Source organism: Pagrus major, chromosome 17 (genome assembly GCF_040436345.1).
Source record: "Pagrus major chromosome 17, Pma_NU_1.0".
NCBI lineage: Eukaryota > Metazoa > Chordata > Actinopteri > Spariformes > Sparidae > Pagrus > Pagrus major.
In genome coordinates this window covers 5,701,951-5,721,869 of record NC_133231.1, presented here as the reverse complement: position 1 = coordinate 5,721,869, position 19,919 = coordinate 5,701,951, and the positions used below count along the sequence as shown (strand labels likewise).

General features: G+C 41.2%; 1 protein-coding gene across 4 annotated transcripts in view; it reads left to right on the top strand.

The window, feature by feature from the left end:
• The window catches only part of oxr1a (oxidation resistance 1a), a 166,679-nt gene that overhangs the window by 129,406 nt on the left and 17,354 nt on the right, over positions 1-19,919 (top strand). For 2 of the 4 annotated variants that reach the window (XM_073484848.1, XM_073484850.1), the window contains 5 exons: positions 1,457-1,564; positions 2,679-2,786; positions 14,167-14,319; positions 15,859-16,043; positions 17,839-18,506. In XM_073484848.1, coding sequence (XP_073340949.1) covers positions 1,457-1,564; positions 2,679-2,786; positions 14,167-14,319; positions 15,859-16,043; positions 17,839-18,506 — 1,222 coding nt within the window. Of the gene's footprint in view, positions 1-1,456; positions 1,565-2,678; positions 2,793-14,166; positions 14,320-15,858; positions 16,044-17,838; positions 18,507-19,919 lie in introns of all 4 variants that reach the window. The other 2 variants (XM_073484847.1, XM_073484849.1) reach the window with 1 other exon arrangement.

Here is a 19,919-nt window from a genome sequence, read left to right as displayed (position 1 = left end):
TCCTGTCCTAATTATACACAGCTCAGAGTCAGCCCTGCCTGTCTGGTTTTTAGGGGGTTCTTTCCCATGAGCACACGGTATTCACTTTTTCATACCACCTTCCTCACATGCAGGCCCTTTCTGACATGGTTGTCATCCTTATTTGGAAGGTAGAAACTCCCACTGGGCATGTTAGATGCTTAACTAGTTCAGACATGTGCAGTACATCTCTGTTGTATGGATTTTAACTGGTGGAGACAAGCAAATGCACCTGTGTCACACTGCAGGGTGCAGCAGCTGAGCACAGGGTGTAGCCACAACAGCAGCCTCAATGATACGTTTAAGCTCGACTGAGGCTAAATATTGGACTGCAAGTTTGTAAACTTAATATCGTTCAGGATGCTATGCTTTATCAAATTGAATTGAATGACTGAGATAATGCTTAATAGATAAGCCAATCAATCAACTAATTAACCAACAAAAATTAATCAGCTAATATTTTAATAACTGATCAGTTACTGATGAAGCAAAAATGTCAACAATCATTTGGCTGCAGCTACTCAAATAAAAGTGAGAATTTGCTGCTTTTCTGTTTTGTATGATTGTAATCTAAATATTTGGGTTTACAGCTGTTGGTCAGACAAAAAACTGTCCCTAACCCTAACCCTTTTTTGTTACCTATATCCCCCAAAAAATAAGGTAGTAAGGCTGTACTGAATAGTTAGCATTTTAGTTCTTAATCAACATTCTAACGCTGTACAGATGCCGCACATGCTAATGATTGTAGCTACACTACATTTTCTCGCTTTAAGCCCCTGAACAAAGCTTCAACGTGTGGAGAAATCTAAAGCTTGGCAGACCTACTGTGCCTGGTTACAGTTACTAAGCTATGATGGAACAATCACTGTTTGGTTGTTCAGCGGACGATCAATTTGAAAACATCACCTTGGGTGTGGGAAATTATGAGGGTTTTTTTGCACGATTATCTAGTGCTTTATAGACTTTATATAATGATGAATCAAATAATTGAGAGATTAATCAACAATGACAACAGTGATTTTAATTCATAGTTGTAGCCCTAGACTTTCTGCACATAAAAGAATCATCCTTGTTTGAAAGTGAAAAACGGTAGATGTTGCTACACGAAGGGTTCAAAAGATAACACAAGACTGCTGCTGACATTCATGTCAGTTCATATTTAACCGGCAACATTGCCTCCCATGAGAATCTATTCCTGGTCAACAGCTGACAGCTTTAATTTGCATAACATCCCAAAATCTAAGATGCACAAAACAAGCAACATTAAAACCTTTTACAGTAATAAATGCACAGCTTTGCACAGTTGTCAGCTTTTCTCCCTCCATCTCTCATCATCTGTGTCACATCATCAAGTCTTCTCTGTACAGCTTTATGGAAATGCCCTGAACAAGAAACAGGAGTGTGATTTTTGTGTCCTCTCTCTTGTTTTGTGGTCCAGGTGGAATCGCGGGACACGTTGAACAGCATTGCGCTCAAGTTTGACACCACACCCAACGAACTGGTTCAGCTGAACAAGCTGTTCTCCAGAGCAGTGGTGCCTGGCCAGGTGTGAACCGCCGTGCACGCCTCCACTGATATATTCAGCTGCATCACTTCATCACTGTCCCACAGCAACCTCACATCTACAGCATCTCACCTAGGGGTCGATCTCTTAATAGCTGTTTTTGACAGTTCATAATGCATTCTCAATGGTTTGCCTTTATCTCACAATCACATATGGGAGTTTAGATAGTTTTTTGGGGGGAATATGCATGTGTTTATCCTCGTACTTTCTCAGAGCAGTTTGCTGACTCACTGTTCACATCCGTACTTATCTGTCACCCCACTTAATTGCCTGCTAATTACAGTGTCCGTTGTCCCATTAGGATGCAATTAATTGCAAAAGACCTATTTTGGTTCTAAAAAGGTATAATAATGTGTGTGATCCTTAAATTCTCCCAAAGATGCTTCAGTTCCGACAACATGACGCAAGCTACCCATCTTTAGCCAGCTAAACACAATGCCAGCCTCCCTGGCTTTTGTGTTTGTCATTTTTTTTAAGCAGTAAACCCAAATTTGATTTATTTATTTATTTATTTAATGGGGAACGTGACAAACATCCAAAATGATATTTTGTATTTCTTGGCCCAAAAAATGAAATCCTGACGAATGGAGACAAGGCACGTAGACCAATCCCGTTGGCATCCCTCATCTCAGCTCCTGGCAAACAATGCTCAGTTGAGCTGCATCCAAACGGTGGTTTGAGCCCTGTATTTGATATTTTTTAGTGAATTTGGAAAGCTCCATGATATCAATCTTCGTATCTAACTTTAAGCAAGAAAGCAATAAAGTATAATTATATATATATTATATAAAAGCTAACCATCCCCTTCTTTGTCATTGAAGTCGAACCTAACTTCATGAAAACCATGAACCATCACTGCTAATTCTGACATGTTGATTTAGTCACTCTCACTTTCTCTGTGTCTCCTTGTCAATAGCATGAGGCCATTCACATGATTTCATGTTATTTTCCGCTTCACACTCATGGTTGGGCTGTATGCATATGTGTGCAAGAGAGATTATGTTTTATTGCTCCTTGTGTGTGCATGTGTGGCGTGCAGTGCGTGTTTGCACAGAGGCAGTGCCTGTGTAAATACAGACATGGATTGTGTTTGCAGGTTCTGTACGTTCCTGATCCCGAGTGCGTCTCCAGTGTTGGAAGCTCCCCTTCCCTCAGTCCCATCAGCCCCCTGTCTCCCACCTCCTCAGAAGCTGATTTAGAGAAGGTGACGGTATGTTGCAACACATCTGATGCACAATCTCACATACTCAGAAAATGTCCAAGTACAATAACCGTACTATTAAAGTGCTATTTATGGATAGAATCTCACATGCAATTTTGTTTTTTGTAGTAGCCTGCTGCAGAATGTTACTGTTTAAATAATGTTACAACAAGTTTATCATTGAGGTTACAGAAAAGAGTATGTGAAAAAAGAAGCATGAAGCGTTTGTTGCTCCAGAGGAACCTGCATTTAATCTGATAAATTGTCTTCGTTGACTTCACTCAGTTACTAAGTTACTGTGGGTAATGTATGGGACGGGTTTTGACAAGAAAGAAGAAAGCGTGGAATAAAAAAGACGATATCTGTGGTTCTGCTGTATAGTAGTAGTAGCACTTCCCAAGATCTATAAACAAACTTTCAAGTCCAAAATTGGTGGAGTTACCCTTTATTTGGTATAAAACAGTTCACCATGATCAATAGGGAAATTAAACAGAAACAATGCAACAGAAACTGTGAGATCCAGAGGTACCTGATTTAACAGGGGCTCACATACAGTACTTGCACACACTGTCTCTGTCACCACCATATACAGGCATTCACATACCCACACATACACACACTCACACCATACAGGTACACACTGACTTATCCTTCAGCCATTACTGTCACATTTTAAAGCTCTGTTAATTGTCAGCCTAAAGGTGAACATCCAGCATGATGTGTCATGCTGTCAAGGACAGAAAAGACAACAAAAGGGGCCTATATATTTCCAAGGAGAGGTCAGACAATAAAACCTGCCTTGTATTTTCCAAGGACGGGACAGAAAGTGATCTGTGTGAACTGTATTTCACATATAGGACATGTGTGATGCTTCACCATAATGGCTGTTTTTCCTGTATTAAAGGCACACCTTGGAAGACTGAAATGATTTCTTCTAGTGCATTCAGCCAGAAAACGTGGCTTCGTTGTGCTTCAAAAACAAAACAAGGACGTTTAGTTTAGTTGACGTAATGCGAAGGAGGACGTTAAATCACACACAACTATATTTCAATGGCACAATAAAATCCGAAGTGTATTTCCTTTGTGGCCCTTGTTGCATAGGCTCAAAGGATGCAGTCCAGCTGACAAGATGTCATCATACCACCAACAAACCAACACATGCATATCTCAGTTTCTTACAATAAAATCACCTTGAGTCAAACAGTAAAAAATAAATTATAAGAATTCCATATGAATCATAACCAGGATCAAAAGTTTACACGTACAGGTTTTCCATAAGCCATAATTTGACCTTTTTTATTGAATTGTATTCATTATTTTAATATGCATAGGTATATTGCCAACATGCAAACTCTTGGTTTCGAACCCAACACAATTCTGATTACCTTGTTCTCAGAGATTTGTAGTTTGTCTTTTCCCAGTGTTTTTCTCAGATTGAACAGTCAGTGCAGCTCAAACAAGGACTTCTTTAACCATTTTATTAGCTTTTCTTGCCAAAATCCTGTTCCTGTCGTTGACTTTCCCTCGGATCACTGATGTCATACTTTCTCTACCCAGATTACACTTTTAACAAACATCATAGATAACTAAAATAAGCTACAGTAAAAATCTGACCATCTAGGACATCATTTAAACTAAGATTTGAAAAGTAGTTCAACTGGCAATTGAAGTTTTTTGCTGTAAAATTATCATTATGAAGTACTATAAATGTTGATTTTACAATGTAATGGCTATGGAATAATGACACCATCAGCGTTTAGGTTGGTTGGTTGGTATAAACCTCGCTTTTACTATGCTATTGTCACAAAATATCTTGGAAAAATTAAGTGCTGGATGGTGATCCATTGGCACCATTTCTATCTGCTTTCAGGTTCCATCATAGACTAAATTAATGAATAATTTCATGTTTTCAGATTGACCTATGAAAGACAAGATAGATTGCCAGAGCAACTTTTATGGATTAACAGCTTGTGGCCCCTCTCAAACATGATGCTAATGTAAAATTTCCGGAGCATTTACAGTAGCAAGTGCATGTGTGAAATGGGCTATTAGAAAAACTGTCACTGCTAATGCTTGGCTCTTAATTAGCATCTATGCTGCTGGCTGACAGCAATATTGGTTTGATTCATTAGTGTAGTTTCTATACATGAAGATGGAAATGCATGGCATTAACACATTGTTATAAATGTGGCCAGATGTGTTTCAGCCCACCTCCAAATGCTCAGTTTTAGTGGTCACATATTCAATATGCTGTAGTGCATGTAAACATTGTATGGTGATAAGTCAAGGTACTTCCTAAATCAAAGATCGACACATTATCCCATCGATTCTAGTGTAACCTTGTTGTTTCGTGGTGGGGTTTTATCCTACTCTGATATATGCTCAAATCCCATTTGTGTCGCATAAGAAACGGAGACAAGTTGCAGGTTAGAGGCCTGTTGTTGTGTGAAGTGACTTCAGGTCTGGTCCTGTGAGGCGTACACATCCTGTCCTCACAGCTCTAAGACCGGCAGGATGAGCCATCTCCCTCAGGTACCGTATCTGCAGCATCTGAATGAGCCAATCACTAAGCACCACAGGAAGCCCAATAGTCCCTTAAGAAATATGACTGTTTGCTGGTCTCCATGGAAACGGACGTCTTGTTTTGCCGCTTTTGAGAGAACATGGATACTGCTGTCTCTATTGCAATCACTGTCACTGCTGCTCCACTCGAGTTCAGACACCCTCCCACCACAAGCGTGCCCCTTTCGTCTGCTCTCATCTCTGTCCGTTAATTTCTCCACGGTTGCCAAAAGAAAAGGGCCCCCGTTCATTTACTACTTATCTATTTAGGTCACGCCTGCGAGAACAGGAGCATATTCCGCGGCTCTCGACGGGCGAGGATCAGAGAGAGGGGCTGTGACTGCAGAGAAATTAAGCCTTTAAAAGTGATGCCGTGTCTGATATTTAGAGCAACTAATGAACGGAGCAGCTCGCTCTCCCAGACAAGCAGCCAGGCAGCAATTATTCCAAGCAGAGGAAGTGTGCATGGAAGGCAGAAGGGAGGGAGCATTACCTCACCAGATTTGCCAACTCTGTATGTTTGTGGAGGCGTTGTGTGTGTGCGTTTATCTGACTGTGTGTGAAAGTGTGTGTGCGTTTATCTGACTGTGTGTGAAAGTGTGTGTCTGGATCTGTCAACTCTGCATGTTTGTGTGTGTCTGCCTGCACTCTCCAATCTCTCTCTCTTCCTGTGCGTGTCATTTGGTAGTCTTACAGAAGCAAGCAGCATCCAGGTGCCGTTGGTTTTTAAACCACAGGAAGGACCTTAATAACTCACTCGACCGCTTTTATTTTTTTTTCTCCAGAATCCCCGGCATCTTTTAATTACAAGCCTATTTTGGTGCTCGGCACGCTTGTCTCAATGAGGATATTATCCAAATAAATGCTTCTGGGAGGTGTATAGTAATAGCAATGCAAGCAGTAAATAGCTAGTATGCCCCTGATGAAGCCAAGCGCGCTGAAGAGAAACTACTTTCAGATGCTTCTCTCTTACTTTTGGATATAAAAAGAGTCAGATCCAGCACCAGATGTTTAAAAAGCCTGTTAGATGTTCAAATTGCCTGACAAAAATAATCAAAGCCACTTAACATAACAGGTTTTGACTGAAGAATATTACTGGCATATGTTTTGTGTGGCTATTCATTCACATCAAAACTGAAATCATATGCATTTGTGGGACATATTTTTAGTTTTCCATAAAATAAAGCCAGTACAACAGAACACATAGTCACATAGTGACAAGCGTTCAAGCTGATAAATTAAAGGAGAAGTACGTAAATTACATACATTTAGAAAAAGGAAAAAAAGGAACTGCCACTCCCAGTAGCCACAGATCGGGGTTTTCACTATGTTCCACTGTGGAACTACTTAACTACTGTTATAAGACCATTAACAGTGAACAGTCTTTGTGGATCTCTCACAGGAAAAACTGTCTCTGACAAGGGAAACATCTCTGGGCCTGGTTCTGTTGCCAACTAAGGAACATTTTCAGAAATGTTCCTCCTAGTTGTTAACCAGTTTAGAACCTGAAAATGTGTACTAACGCTACTCTAAGTAACATTTCCTGAACAAGAACGGCTGTGGCCATGAGATCAGAGAATAATGGTAAATACTCAATAAGTAGTTTGAAAACAAGCCACAGAGTCGGTGAACCAACTCAGTTATATCAGCTACACAACAATACATAGCTTAGGTTTGCTAACATTAGCCCACCATACGCTCGTTCATATAATACCAAGTAAGACTGTAGTAACAAAACCCCTATAAAGTATCTACTGTGATGTGCATTTATGCACTTGCTATAAAACACTGTCCATGTTTCAGTTCACAGAAGTTGCAGCCAGGATGTTCATTGTTTTCTGATAGAGCTGAAGGCCAGATAAGGCAGCTCTGAAGTGTCTTCATGCTCTCGGTCTGCCTGCTGGCCTGCTGGTATTGGCAGCAAAAAGTAACACATCTTGCAGTCATGGATCGTTGGCTGGCTGTCTGGATGACGGTGTGTGTGTTCATGTGTGTGTTCGTGTATGTGTGCATGCATGCATGGGTAGCTGGCTGACTTTCTGGCTGGCGGTCTTGCTGTCGTTGGATTATTTGGCAGTCACCGGCTCACTGGCATACTTGCTCTCTGGTCATCTGTGTGGGCAGGCGCGTCCTCTTTGTCCTATCCAGACCATCCTCCTGTTCATACTGATACACACACACACACATGCTTACTCACTGTGGTGGCACAGTACTACTGTGACCTTCTCTGTCTCTTCCTTTTTTGGCACCTCTTTTACCTCCCTCCTTCCTTCCTTCCTCTTCCACTGTGGCATGGTCTAAAATTAGTGGTGGAGGAAGTAGAACCAGTTTAGATTACCTACACGTCTGGTGCCACATAGGTGCATTACTGATGATGTCATTCAACTGAACAGGTTTCATCTCCTAAAATCCAGCACCTGTTAAGTCTACTTTGTTTTAGTGACAACATTGTGGTTCGCCCATAAAAATGTAACACATTTAAACTGGCCTCGTCTTTTAGCATATCAGATTCAGTATATCAGCTCATCAGGGAGTCTGCTAGGCATCAGGCTGTAATTTCGGGTGATATGAATAACAGGACAGACTGTACTTCAGACTGTGATTTCTGGCTACTGACGTTTGATGAATTCCAATCATTGTGTGCCCCCTCTTGCAGAACATGGCCATGCCCACAAGGTGGAGCTGTGGATTGATTTTTGCTTGCACCATGTGTCACTGTCAAGGTCAAAGCCGGGTGGCACCTGCAGACTCCTTCTGTGAGCTCTTTATTATTACATCAAGACAAATGCAACTAGTACACATGATATGTAAGAGGAAGTCTGCCAGATGTGTTAAAGAAAACTTTTCTTCATATAGAGAATGTCTTTTACTGATGTATTACCTTATATTTACAATACATCCCTCTGTCCTTCACTACCACACTATGGCCTGGACAGAAGCCATATTTCACCAGAGCCAGAGCCTCTGTCTAGATTTATTTTTTCTTCTGCTTTTAACTGAGAGAAATATTGGTTGGGAACTAAAAGGATATTGATCCCTGTAGCCCCACCACAGCAGTCATCTAACACTGTTCCACCCATCTCCTGTCCCCACCATCAGTGTCAACCACCCTCACAGCTTCCTGTAGAGTACATTATTGTGATGCCTTCCTCCATCCACCTCCCGAACAAAAACCCTCAGAGACAAGCTCCTGGTGGCCCCCGTCAGGCCTTGTTTTGCCCAGCACCCCATCTCTCCTTTTCTCACCCCGGCTTTTCTCTTCCTGTACGTCTGTTTCGATACTTTTCCATCCTACTCTCAGTTCCTCTCCCCCCTCACAGCGGTTACTCGCAGTCTGAAGCCAGCGCAGCAGCTCTTTCATCTTTGAAATTCAGTGCAGCAGCCAGTCCACTATGCTGCACTGTGCTCTTTCTCTCCCTTTGATGTCACGCACGCGGAAAAAATCCTGTTTCCAAGACTGACTGGAATCTGGTCACATCAGGACAATGACATGTCGTGGCTCACCTGAAGTGAGGTCAAATAAAGTCAGGTTGTCTTCATTAAAGAATTTTCAGTAAGTTTGTGTTGGCTCTTCCCCCTTTTTCTTTTCTAAGACTACTCATGACTACCTTACCTTACCTTGCCTTACCTTACATGTGCAGTTTAGCAGTTTAAATGAAAAGTCTGTATGAAGTCGAAGGTAAATATGGGGCATAATAAAGAGACGCGTGAGTTGAGTGTCATTCCTCACAGTACCACACTCCAGCACCAGCTGAGAAAATATTGGATGCCTTGGAGGCCAGCACAGGACAAACACTGGTCATATATTAGAGGATTTTAGCCACGCAAAGAGAGCAGCAGCCCGGAAAAGCAATATTCACTTGAAATATGTGAGGTGGCTGAGGCAGGGTGATGCTTCCCTAGCCTAACACTATATTGATCTGTCAGCTGTATATATACCGCCGAACCAAATATAGTCAGGTTTTATGATTAGTACCTCTCAGAAACTCACTCTTTGAAGTTTTGGAAAGACTTCTTGTCATTTTTATATTGTAATATAATTATCAACAATACCGACATGATCTTAAGTTCTTCCAGTCAGTGGACAGTATGTTAAACATACTGAAAGGAGTTTTTGACTGGTAATGAAACAGTCTCAGTTTGATATTGATGCCCGTACATAAGTAAATGAGACGACCAGCAACGAGATTAACTATTTATGTATATTATTATAGATATTCTTAATATCTCAATTTTTTTACTTGTCCAACCTGGTGAAAAATGGGTTTTTATGGCAGAGTCCTGAGGGTGCATTTAGGGGTCTCACAGGAAAAAAGGAAAGAAGCACCTCTGTAGTCTGGTGGTACAGCACTACAGCAAAGTTTACTTTGTTTCACTGTTGTCATATTACAGTTATTAATCTTACATAGCCACAAATACATACATTACCTCAAAGTCATGCATCATGCTGTGTTTAAAAATGAAAAATGGTATTAAAAATAAGTTGACTCTTTCACTTGCTCGCAGAACAAATGCACATGCTAGCCAGATCAAGATCGTTAGACACATGTTCATAAAGAAAAGTGATCCTTGTTCCTGCAGTTCTTTTAGGACAGTTGTTGTATATATAATAACTGAAATGAATAACAAATGCCTTGGTTACGTTTGTATACCTGTGTGAGACAGCGTCCATGATTTTTTAGACTCTGAATCTACAGCTACGCCAGCGGTTCTTTGAGGCACAACACTGCTGCTAAATGCTAACATGTTAACAATGACCATGCAAATACACTGATACCAAGCAGGTTTATTATTTGCCAAGTTAAAGTGTTTACATGCTTACACAGAGCCATGCTGCTACCATGCTTAAAACTTTGTAAAGCAATTCAAATTAATTTAAGAACACTAGTTTCACAAAGATTAAAGTATTGTTGTATAAAAGGTTACAGGGTTGTATCTCACGGAACAAGCAGAACAAGCAGCACGCTAGAAACGCAACCTGGAGTGCAATGAGCCAACAGGGGTCAGGTCAACAAACCCAAGCCAATATGCAGTATATCACTGGTAATTCACAAAGTATTGTTTATAAGGACCCAGGCACCAGGTGTTGGAGAGAGAGAGCAGCACAGGCAGCCAGTAGCAGCATGTAGCAGGAAGGAGTGAGCGGCACAGGGAAGAGAGAGGAGCTGGCATCTGTGCGAGGTGAGGTTTGGATCAGGTGATGAGTCGCTGAGGTAGCAAGGCTGTGCAGGTTCTGTCCAAAGAGAATAAATCAAACAATGATGGAAATAAAGAATTGAATATAGCAACGATCGTCTCCCATTAGGTACCATGCATGAGCAATTACCTGGTGAAATTAAATTGTTTAGACGTTGAGCCAAGGTTTGTTTGTTTCCAACTAGACTTCCACATCGAAAGATGAACAAAAGGACAGATTGTCAGCTTTTGACAATATGCCACCATTGGCAGCCAATTAAACAGACCAAGTTCATCTCACTGTTGGTTACTCTTTTTGCTGTATTTGTTTTTGGTCTGTTATCATCCCACACAGCAACATAACCTACGAATACAATTTCCACAGTTTTTGGTATGTGCAAGTCAACATTTGGCATTGTATCGAAAGATATCATTACCTGTCATCTCGTGTTGCCGTATGAGCTACAGCTCTCGGCTGATGGACAGCCATGTACGTCTTCCCAGTCCTCTTTTTGTGTGGGACGTGTGATGGGTGTTATTTTCTTATTAACACATAACGCCCATTTTTCATACACGCCAGATTTAATGAGAGGGAATGGGAGACAGTGTTTGTTCTGCAGTTCTATGAGGGAGGACGTGTTTTGTCATCTTTTGCTGCTCATTTAAGCCCAGGTGTCTGCTGCACATGTGAACAGCGTATGTGTTTCTGGTCCCAGCTGTGTTCTAGTCAATGTTAACTTTAGTTTTTTGGGTGGAAAAGGCTGCTCCTCTTTACAAATTTAACCTTTGAGCAGGAAGGCCAGCTTGAATGAGTCACTAGGAAGTGACTCGCCGGGAAGTGGAGCGATTAAGTGAAGTTGTGTAGGTGAGGTGTGTTCAGTTTAAGTGGAAGACAAGCGGGTTTAAACAGACATGTTCCTACGCACAGTCCTCATCTTTAACAGCTGGGCCTCCATCCACAATCCATCCACAGTTGATGCTCTCATGGATCCTTCTCTTTTTTTGTTTTAAGGATGTTCTTGAAACTTTATTTTCAGCTCCGATCCCTCTCCTCCTAATTTGCATTTTGCATTTTTAGGTCTCTTTCTCCTCTTCTTGCTCAGAGAGGCTTGTTTTGGCTGTAACAGATTGGCCCGGCCCCCTCAGCCTTCCCTGGCTGCCAGTGTCTGGGCTGCTTGTGTCGGTGTGGGTCAGTAGCTGCAGGCTGTTTGTCGACTGCGCTGGGAGACGGAGAGGGGGAGGTGTGGGGGTGGGTGTCAGAAGGACAGCAGACAGTTGTTATGGGCTCGAGCTCGCTTCTCTAAGCTCTTCACTGCTCTTCACTTCACTTCTCCACCGGCTTTTGACACCCTCCCGGTCGAAATCCCCCCTCGATGATAACTCCCACACTCTCCTCTCTGTCCTCCTTTTCCCTTTTGTTCTTTGTCCTCACTCCAATCACTCTTTTATTGCCTTTAGCTCTCTTTATCTCCTTGTCTTTTTATTTCTCCACAACAGCTCTGCACTGCTTTTTTTTAGTTGCTTCTGCTACAATTCCTACTTCCTTCTTGTCTTTGTTATCAATATTTCTCCAATCCCTTACACCTTTCTTCTTCCTATCCGATCTGATTCCTTCAACAGTCATACAGTGTAACAAACAGTCCGTACTGCAGACCGTTGTTCAGTCAACAGTCCAACAGTTAGGTCCATCCTACAAAATGTCTCCCAGTCAGTCAGTGTCCCTGAAGACAATTATTGAGACAGACTTCAGTCCCTCTCTCTCTCCGTGCCTCAGACATGGCATGGCAACAGGCCACTGGTAGAAACACACAACACCTCGTGTTTCCAGCCCAGCAGATGCACCATCTGTAGCAGATTGCTGAGTTACCATGGAGTACATGAAGAAGCAATAACAACTGCTTTATAGTGTGTGTGTCAATATATAATGGAACAACATAGTGGAGATATAATTTATATTCCTTCCTGGCTGTGGAGCATCTGGCAGATTTGGATTTATTTTTTTAATCCTGCTCATATCAGCATATCTGTAAATTATTCTTAACAGCATTTTTAATAGTTCTGCCATTTTGTATATATACATATATTAGATCCATATATATATATATATATATATATATATATATATATACATATATATTTAGAGAGAGAGGTATATTTAGAGAGAGAGGTATATGTGATGTCTTATTTTTATTTTTATCTTCGATATCTTGTTCAGTTTACATTCAGCTACACAAACAATAAGCTTCTACTCCATATACATGAAGGATACACTAATACACACATTCACACAAACTGATAGATGTGTGTTAGTGCATGAACTACAGCTGCTAAAATACATGATGCACAGAGGAAACTAGTTTTTGTGAGCAAGGTGAGGTCACTCACAGAAGGGTCAGGGTCAGAGGGTTGACCAGGGGTGGCATAGTCCTCCACTGGAGTCAGAAGATGATAGGTATTTAACTTGTTGTCATATGGATCACTGAATGGACCTATTGACTGCCCACCCACTCAAAACGACTGCAAAGACACACAAACTTACCACAAAAAAAAACACAAAATGGCCAGAGACAGATGCAACACAGCTAAAAACAGATGCAAAACAGCCGCAAAGAGAAACATGACAACATCAGAAAAAATGCACACTGTCTCAAAGAGATGCAGTCCCACAACAGACACAACACAACAACAAAGAGTTGCAAAATGACCACAAAGAGACACACAATGGCTGCAAACACATTGTTTGATTCATTTTAATTAGTTACTTAATTGAAATATAGATTGAATATTAATTGATAGAATTTCATATTAGTAAATTCTGTATATTAATATTGTTTATCTGTCATTCCCTTATTACACATAAACAATGTTACTGTTAATAGTGTATAGTTTATCACTGCAGAGAACCAGGATTTTAAATTAGTCTTCACACATCTTTACCCATTTTACAACTGTGCCCTCTTCTTTAAACGTTCCCCTAAGTCTTGCCCTCCCATTCAAAAGTTTCTAAAGCCCTTTTACTCGATGGCATGTTGAGTCAACTAACAGTAACTAGGTATCAAGTCGTGCAAAAAGCACAATAATTACAGCTTCAGTCTCACATGAATGTTTTTCACCTAATTGCCCGTGTGAAGCTCAGGCACACAGGAGGAGCATTCATTTGGCTCATCATCGGGTTTACTTTAACCAGATTGTCCCACTGTGCAGAAAATATTTGTTTATATATAGATAATACATTTAGAGACTCAAATGCATTAGTTTGACCAAAGGAGACACAAATTAGTTGCACCATGTATTACCAAGTGAACCAAGCTATGCCTGTTCGACAGTGCTTATTATTCAGCCTATTTGGTTGAATGCTGTTTAGAGATTCAGACATGATGCATTCATATAATAATTGTGTGTCGGCCCCAGGATAAAGTGGAACATAGCTTCGACAGTTTTGACTTTGTCCATTTTAGATTCATCACTTAATTTTACCTCACTATAAAAAAAATGTAAAATGAACCCTTATGTGTTTATTGTGACAAAGGACAAACTGGTCCATTCTCAAGAACAGATGATAATCAAGTTTGATAGAGGTTTGTTCTTACAAATGGTTTCTATTCCCTTTGTCCATTGTCCACACCCCCACCTATACCACCTCCAGGACTCTGATGTCCCCCCCAGACCAGAAGGTGTTCACCCTCCAGTGTTCCCGGCCCTCCGCCAGTCCAGAGTGGTGTCATCCACCTCCGAGGAGGAAGAGGCCCTCACAGAGAAGTTCCTTAAGATCAACTGCAAGTACATCACTGATGGCAAGGTAAGATACAGTACAAAGGATACACTCATTAATGACTATAGGCACATAGTTCACTCTGTATTCTCCTTGTCATGTCACCGACAAATAACTACGAACTGCTGTGGGCTAAAGAATGAATTGTCATCAGCAAAAAACCTCCTGTTAAATCTGACCAGTGGAAGAGAGAAGAAGGGGTTGTATTGCTATTAGAGAATCAAACCATATAAACAGACAATAGAGCTACCAGCTACAGGCACTCAGCACACTTCATATTTCAAAAGGATTTGCTGTAAATGTGGAATTATTAGACAAATGAAAAAGTAATGCGCTAATAATGAAACCCCACAGTAAAGCTGTTGTAAGTGCTGTAAATCATCAATAAGATCAAGTGCTTCCTTTGATTTATTCCACAACAGTACAATGTAAAATCAACAAAAAAGTACTCCACTTTAGCAGACCAAAGTCCAAATGCTGTACAATGTGATGAACATTTTTTTAAATAGTGAAAACACAATATCCTTTTGCTTTTTCAATCGCTCCGTATGTGCCCTTCTGTGGTATTCTCAGCAGTATATGAAATCACTAACTGAGGCAGACGTAAACAAGGCAGTTTGAAGGAAAATCATTAAAACAAAATGCACTGATATCTTATAAAATGCTTTGCAGTTTGATGTTGTTTTGTATTTGTTGAAGAAATCAGTAAGAAGGATAAAATGAGAGTACACTATGTGTGGGCAGATATGAATAACCCTGTGGACCAGAACATGAAGAGAAGCATCTCTCCTGCTGACTGTACTTTAATTATGCTGATTATAGTTAATGTTGTTCAGATGGCCTATAACCAGGGAGTGTGCTGCTCCTTACAATTTTGTAAACTGAGTTAAATTCAGAATCTTAAAAGATTTTCAGTACAGTTAAATGTTTTACTTTTCTTTATTTCTGTTTATTCCTTTGTTTTTTGTTTTTGTTTTTTGTACAACTGAGATCTGATTCCAAATCTGAGTGTTTGGTTCTAAAAATGTTTTGGCCAGTTTGGTGGGATAATACAACAAAAATATCAATAGAGAATACAAAGACCAGCCCTTAGGTAAGAAAACATTCAGTACATGAACTTGAATGTTACTTTTGATACATTTGACCACACACACACACGCACACACACACACAGACTGACTGGTCAGATGAGGTGTGTGTTTGGTCAGTTTAATTCAGAGCAGGTAGAATGGCGGCCAGCTCCCCGGACGTCCTGCATTGAAGTGCGCGCGTGCGTCACACGATCACGGATCCATGTTATTGAACTGCTGCTGATTCACTCCCAGGCACCAAATGAAAGCAGTGAAGTGGTCAGAGCTGGCAGTCGATAACTTGTACTTGATTTAAGACATTTGTGGTCTAAAATGGATCTGGGCTTCAGTTGTTTATGTGGCAGAGGCGTGTTTGATTATATTTTGGTGGTAGATAAACATGCTAAGCTGTTCCTTTTATTTATTTAAAGTTCTGTGCATCAAATCATTCCTCACCCGTCCCTCCCCTGTCTTTTCACGTGCTTATTTTATTCAGGGCGCGGTCAGCGGGGTGTTGCTGGTGACACCCAACAACATCATGTTTGACCCTCACCGGATGGACCCCCTGGTTCAGGCCCACGGGTGCGAGGAGTACGGCATCATGTGTCCTCTTGAGGAGGTGCAGTCTGCCGCCATCTACAAGGAGATCACTGACCCCAAGATCAGAGAGACTGTGCCAGAGTAAGAAAAACACTGACTCATACTTTGTTTTAGACAAAATCTGATTGAAATATCCATGAGAAATACTTCTATGATGATAAGACATGTAATTATTTTAAGATTATGCAGCGAAAAACACTAACGTTGACCTCCAACTCCTACATGCACTCTTATTTTTATAACAACACTTTCCTCCACAATTAAATACCATATATCTGTCTCACCCTCACAGAAATGTAGCTACCTCATTGTATTCAATGTCACTCTCCACTGCACCCATTGTCAGATTGCATCAGCAACCAACCGACAGTTTAATTCTTTCTACCCCCCACATATCAAAATAAAAAGGAAATGGCAATTACACCAGGGTTAATGAAGTATGCCTTCACCCTCCTACGTTCTGATTGCTCAACTCTTTGTGCAGTAGGAAGCAGCCACTTCACAGGATTCACTGTTGTTTCCTCCCACAGATTTGTCTGAGTTTTTTTTTTTTTTTCTTGGATTGTTTTAGTGTTGTTGAAGACTACTTTCTGAAAGGACAACTATTATGTCGTATTCGGACCCCTGTTCTGTATCCTCTGGTGGTAGCAGGGTCTGGGCGGTGCTGTGTTTAGCTGGTTGAGTGTTGCACGTGGAGCAGTTATTGTGCTGGCAAATGACTGGTTTTTGTGCCAGGCCCAGCTGTTTTCTCAGCTGTGGGCCATTGTCTGTGTCTCCTCTCCCCCTCTCTCTGCTGACCTCTCTGTCTGCACACACAGCTGAGCAACAAGTGCCTGCAGCATGTGATTCTGCAGTGTGCTGGTTATATACAAGTGTTTCGTCTGTTTGCATGCAACCTCATTAGAGGTTTTCAAGAACAAGAAATCGAAAGTTTTTTATAAGCGTGCAACACTAATTTTTTGTACAGTTGGAATTGGGACTTGTTGATCATAAAATGAAATACAGATGGAATAAAAACAGTGTCATCAAAATATGTACAAAGTTGATTCAACAGTATGCATCTGGGGACATAACTACTCTCCATGCAGGTTTTTATCATGTCTGGTCTTGTGCCAGATTTGTACTGTAGTCAGAGCCTTGTGCTGCAGGCATAGCACGAATGATTTTCCATATCAACAGGAATGACGGGTAAAAGGTGGTTACTTACTTACTTAGTTCATCTAACCAGTTCACTGTGGTTTCAGACTTGTTTTTGTTGCCAATTTCAACTGCTTTGCTAAACTTTGAAACAAAAGTGTTCACAGTGAACAGACTGCATATATGACCCAAGCATAAGGCTGTAATGGTATGAGATTTGTATAATACGATAACCATCTCAGAAAATTACACTGTTTATTTTTATATCATAATTTAACAAAATATTATGTCCTGACAGACATGAAATATGTGTATTTTTAATAACACTAATGCGTTAGAATTCAACAGTGTCGACAAGCAAATGTACACTTCATGATAAACCAGCAGTTTTCATACCACGGTATACCTTGAAACCCGTATACCGCTGCACCCCTAAATACAATTCCTGGCCGCAGTTTGTATTGCAGGCTTCTCTGTAAAAGATATGAACTGTCAAGCTGAGATCAAAGTTATTTTCTCAGACTTTAGACTGTTCCTTCATGGCCACAGAGGACATCATACTATTGTGTTCACAGGCTGAGGAATGCTAACCATAACAACTAAACTGATCTACCTGTGTGAAATCAGTGTACTACCTATATCGAATACACAGTCAATACACCTACATGCTATACATTCTGAATTCTTTTATTACCTAAAGATTTGCCTGAGTCTTATTGCTTCTCTGTCATGTTGTCAGTGACCTGGAGCCTCTCCCAGCTGAAAGACACCCCTCCCAGCAGAAGGACCCAGAGCAGCGTTTGAGGGAGCCGGGGGCCAACGACAGTGGCAGCACGGCCCCACGCAGCACTGAGGGCTCTATATCCGAGGACGTCTTCACCGAGCCAGAGCTGTCTCCCATTCGGGAGGAGGAGCAAGCGTCTAATGAGGACCTCCGCCTGGACAAGTCCTCTTGCACCTCCACAGAGTCTGTGCAAACAGTCACCCAGGTGGAGGCCACAGTTGCCAGCTCTAAGGCCCCAGGCAGTGCCCGCAGCTTAGTCAGCCAGCCAGAGGAGCCCACCGCGGCGAAAGCAGAGGACAATCCACCAGACACTGCCGCAGAAAATGATAGCCAGTCCCCCATGGGATCCAAGCAGCACAGTGTAGAGAAGCCACCAAGCACACCCACTACCACCAGCAGCAGCACTAGCCAGGCCCAGGGTCCCAGCAGCAGCACCTCTCGTCCAGGGTCCCAAAGCTCAGCCACCCCTGGTGCCACAAGCACCACCTCCGTCTCAGCCAGTCCACAGGGGGATGCCAACGAGGGGACAGACGTCTCCAAAACGGACACTATGCAACAAGGCAAGGAGGAAAAGGAGAATGTAGAGCAGACGCCAAAGGAAGGCACGGAGAACTCTGCAGAGGGTAAACATTCTTAACTAAGTAACAGGTAGAAAAAATGTGACTTGAGGAAAACAGGTATAGGACATTTCAGGTGATTCATCACCTGAAATGTCCTATACCTGTTTAGTTGCAACCCTAGATCCATATTCTTCTGAAGATGATCAAAGTGAGTTTCTCTCCTCTCTGGCTGCCTCAGAATCACTTCTCTCATGTTGGTTTCTGATAACCTTTCCGGTCCCACTCTGCCTTGGTGCTAGTAATTGGAATATAAAGACGAAGGGAAATGGCAGCCTCTCTGTTGTTATCAGCTTGGCGGAGCTAGTCTGGCTTTATGGGGCTTTATGTAGCTCTTTGATCTTGGGCTCTGGTGGTCTGGGCCACTCCTCTGGGCGATAAGCTAAAGCCTCAAATACCACAATGCCACAAACACACCTAGTACCCAAAGGGGAAACACGGTGACGATGAAACCCAACATCAAAACGCCTTCAGAGACGGCATTCAGAGAGGTGTTTTTTATGTTTGACATCTGTCTGTGGTTTTGCTTTCATGTGGGTTTAGAAAAAAAGTCAATTCCACAAAGCCTAAAATAGACTTATGTTGTGTTCATCACCATGTTTAGGATTAAAGGATCATACCAGTGGTTTTAGATGTTTTAACCTGTAGACTGTGGGTAGGTAGTTATATTTTCGTCATACCAAACATTTGGTATGTCCCATTCCAAGAGACCGCCATTAATCAAAAATATAACAGGACAACTTCCAGCAACATATATAAAAAAACAAAATAAAAACTTAATTTATAATGCCATGTGTTCTTCTATATATTTTCTAGTAACATAGTTTCTAGATGCATATATTACTAACATATGGTAACATGCAGAAATGTCAAATAAATTGTACACCCAATAGAAGTAGTAGTAACAGAAATGTTATAATCCACACATTTGTTCCAGGCGCCACAAGTAACTGTATCTTCCTATGAAGTAGCCAGTTCCATTACAGAGAGTCTGATATCTTCAAGCAATTTCTAAGATTAGACTAATTAATGTGTTATAACACATTAATCTAGTTTGAAGACTTAAGTGAAAAAAACAGAGCCAGACTTGCTGTCTCTTCCTCGTTCCAGTCTTTATGCAAAGCTAAGCTAACCACCTGCTGGTTATAGCTCCATATTTAGCACACAGATAAAAATAGGAGTATCAATCTGTGGAATATTCCCCAAAATGTCGAACTATTCCTTCTAAACAACTTGTCCTATTTGTAATAGCTATTATGCTACAATTATTGCCATACATGTTCTGATAAAAATGGCATAAGAATGATGTGTATCCATTCATGCATCATTTCTTTAGCCGTTAGCTTATCTTTTATAGTGAAAAAGATTGTGGCCTTATTTGTATTATTGTCTGGCTGCTCAACAGAAATCTGTTTCATG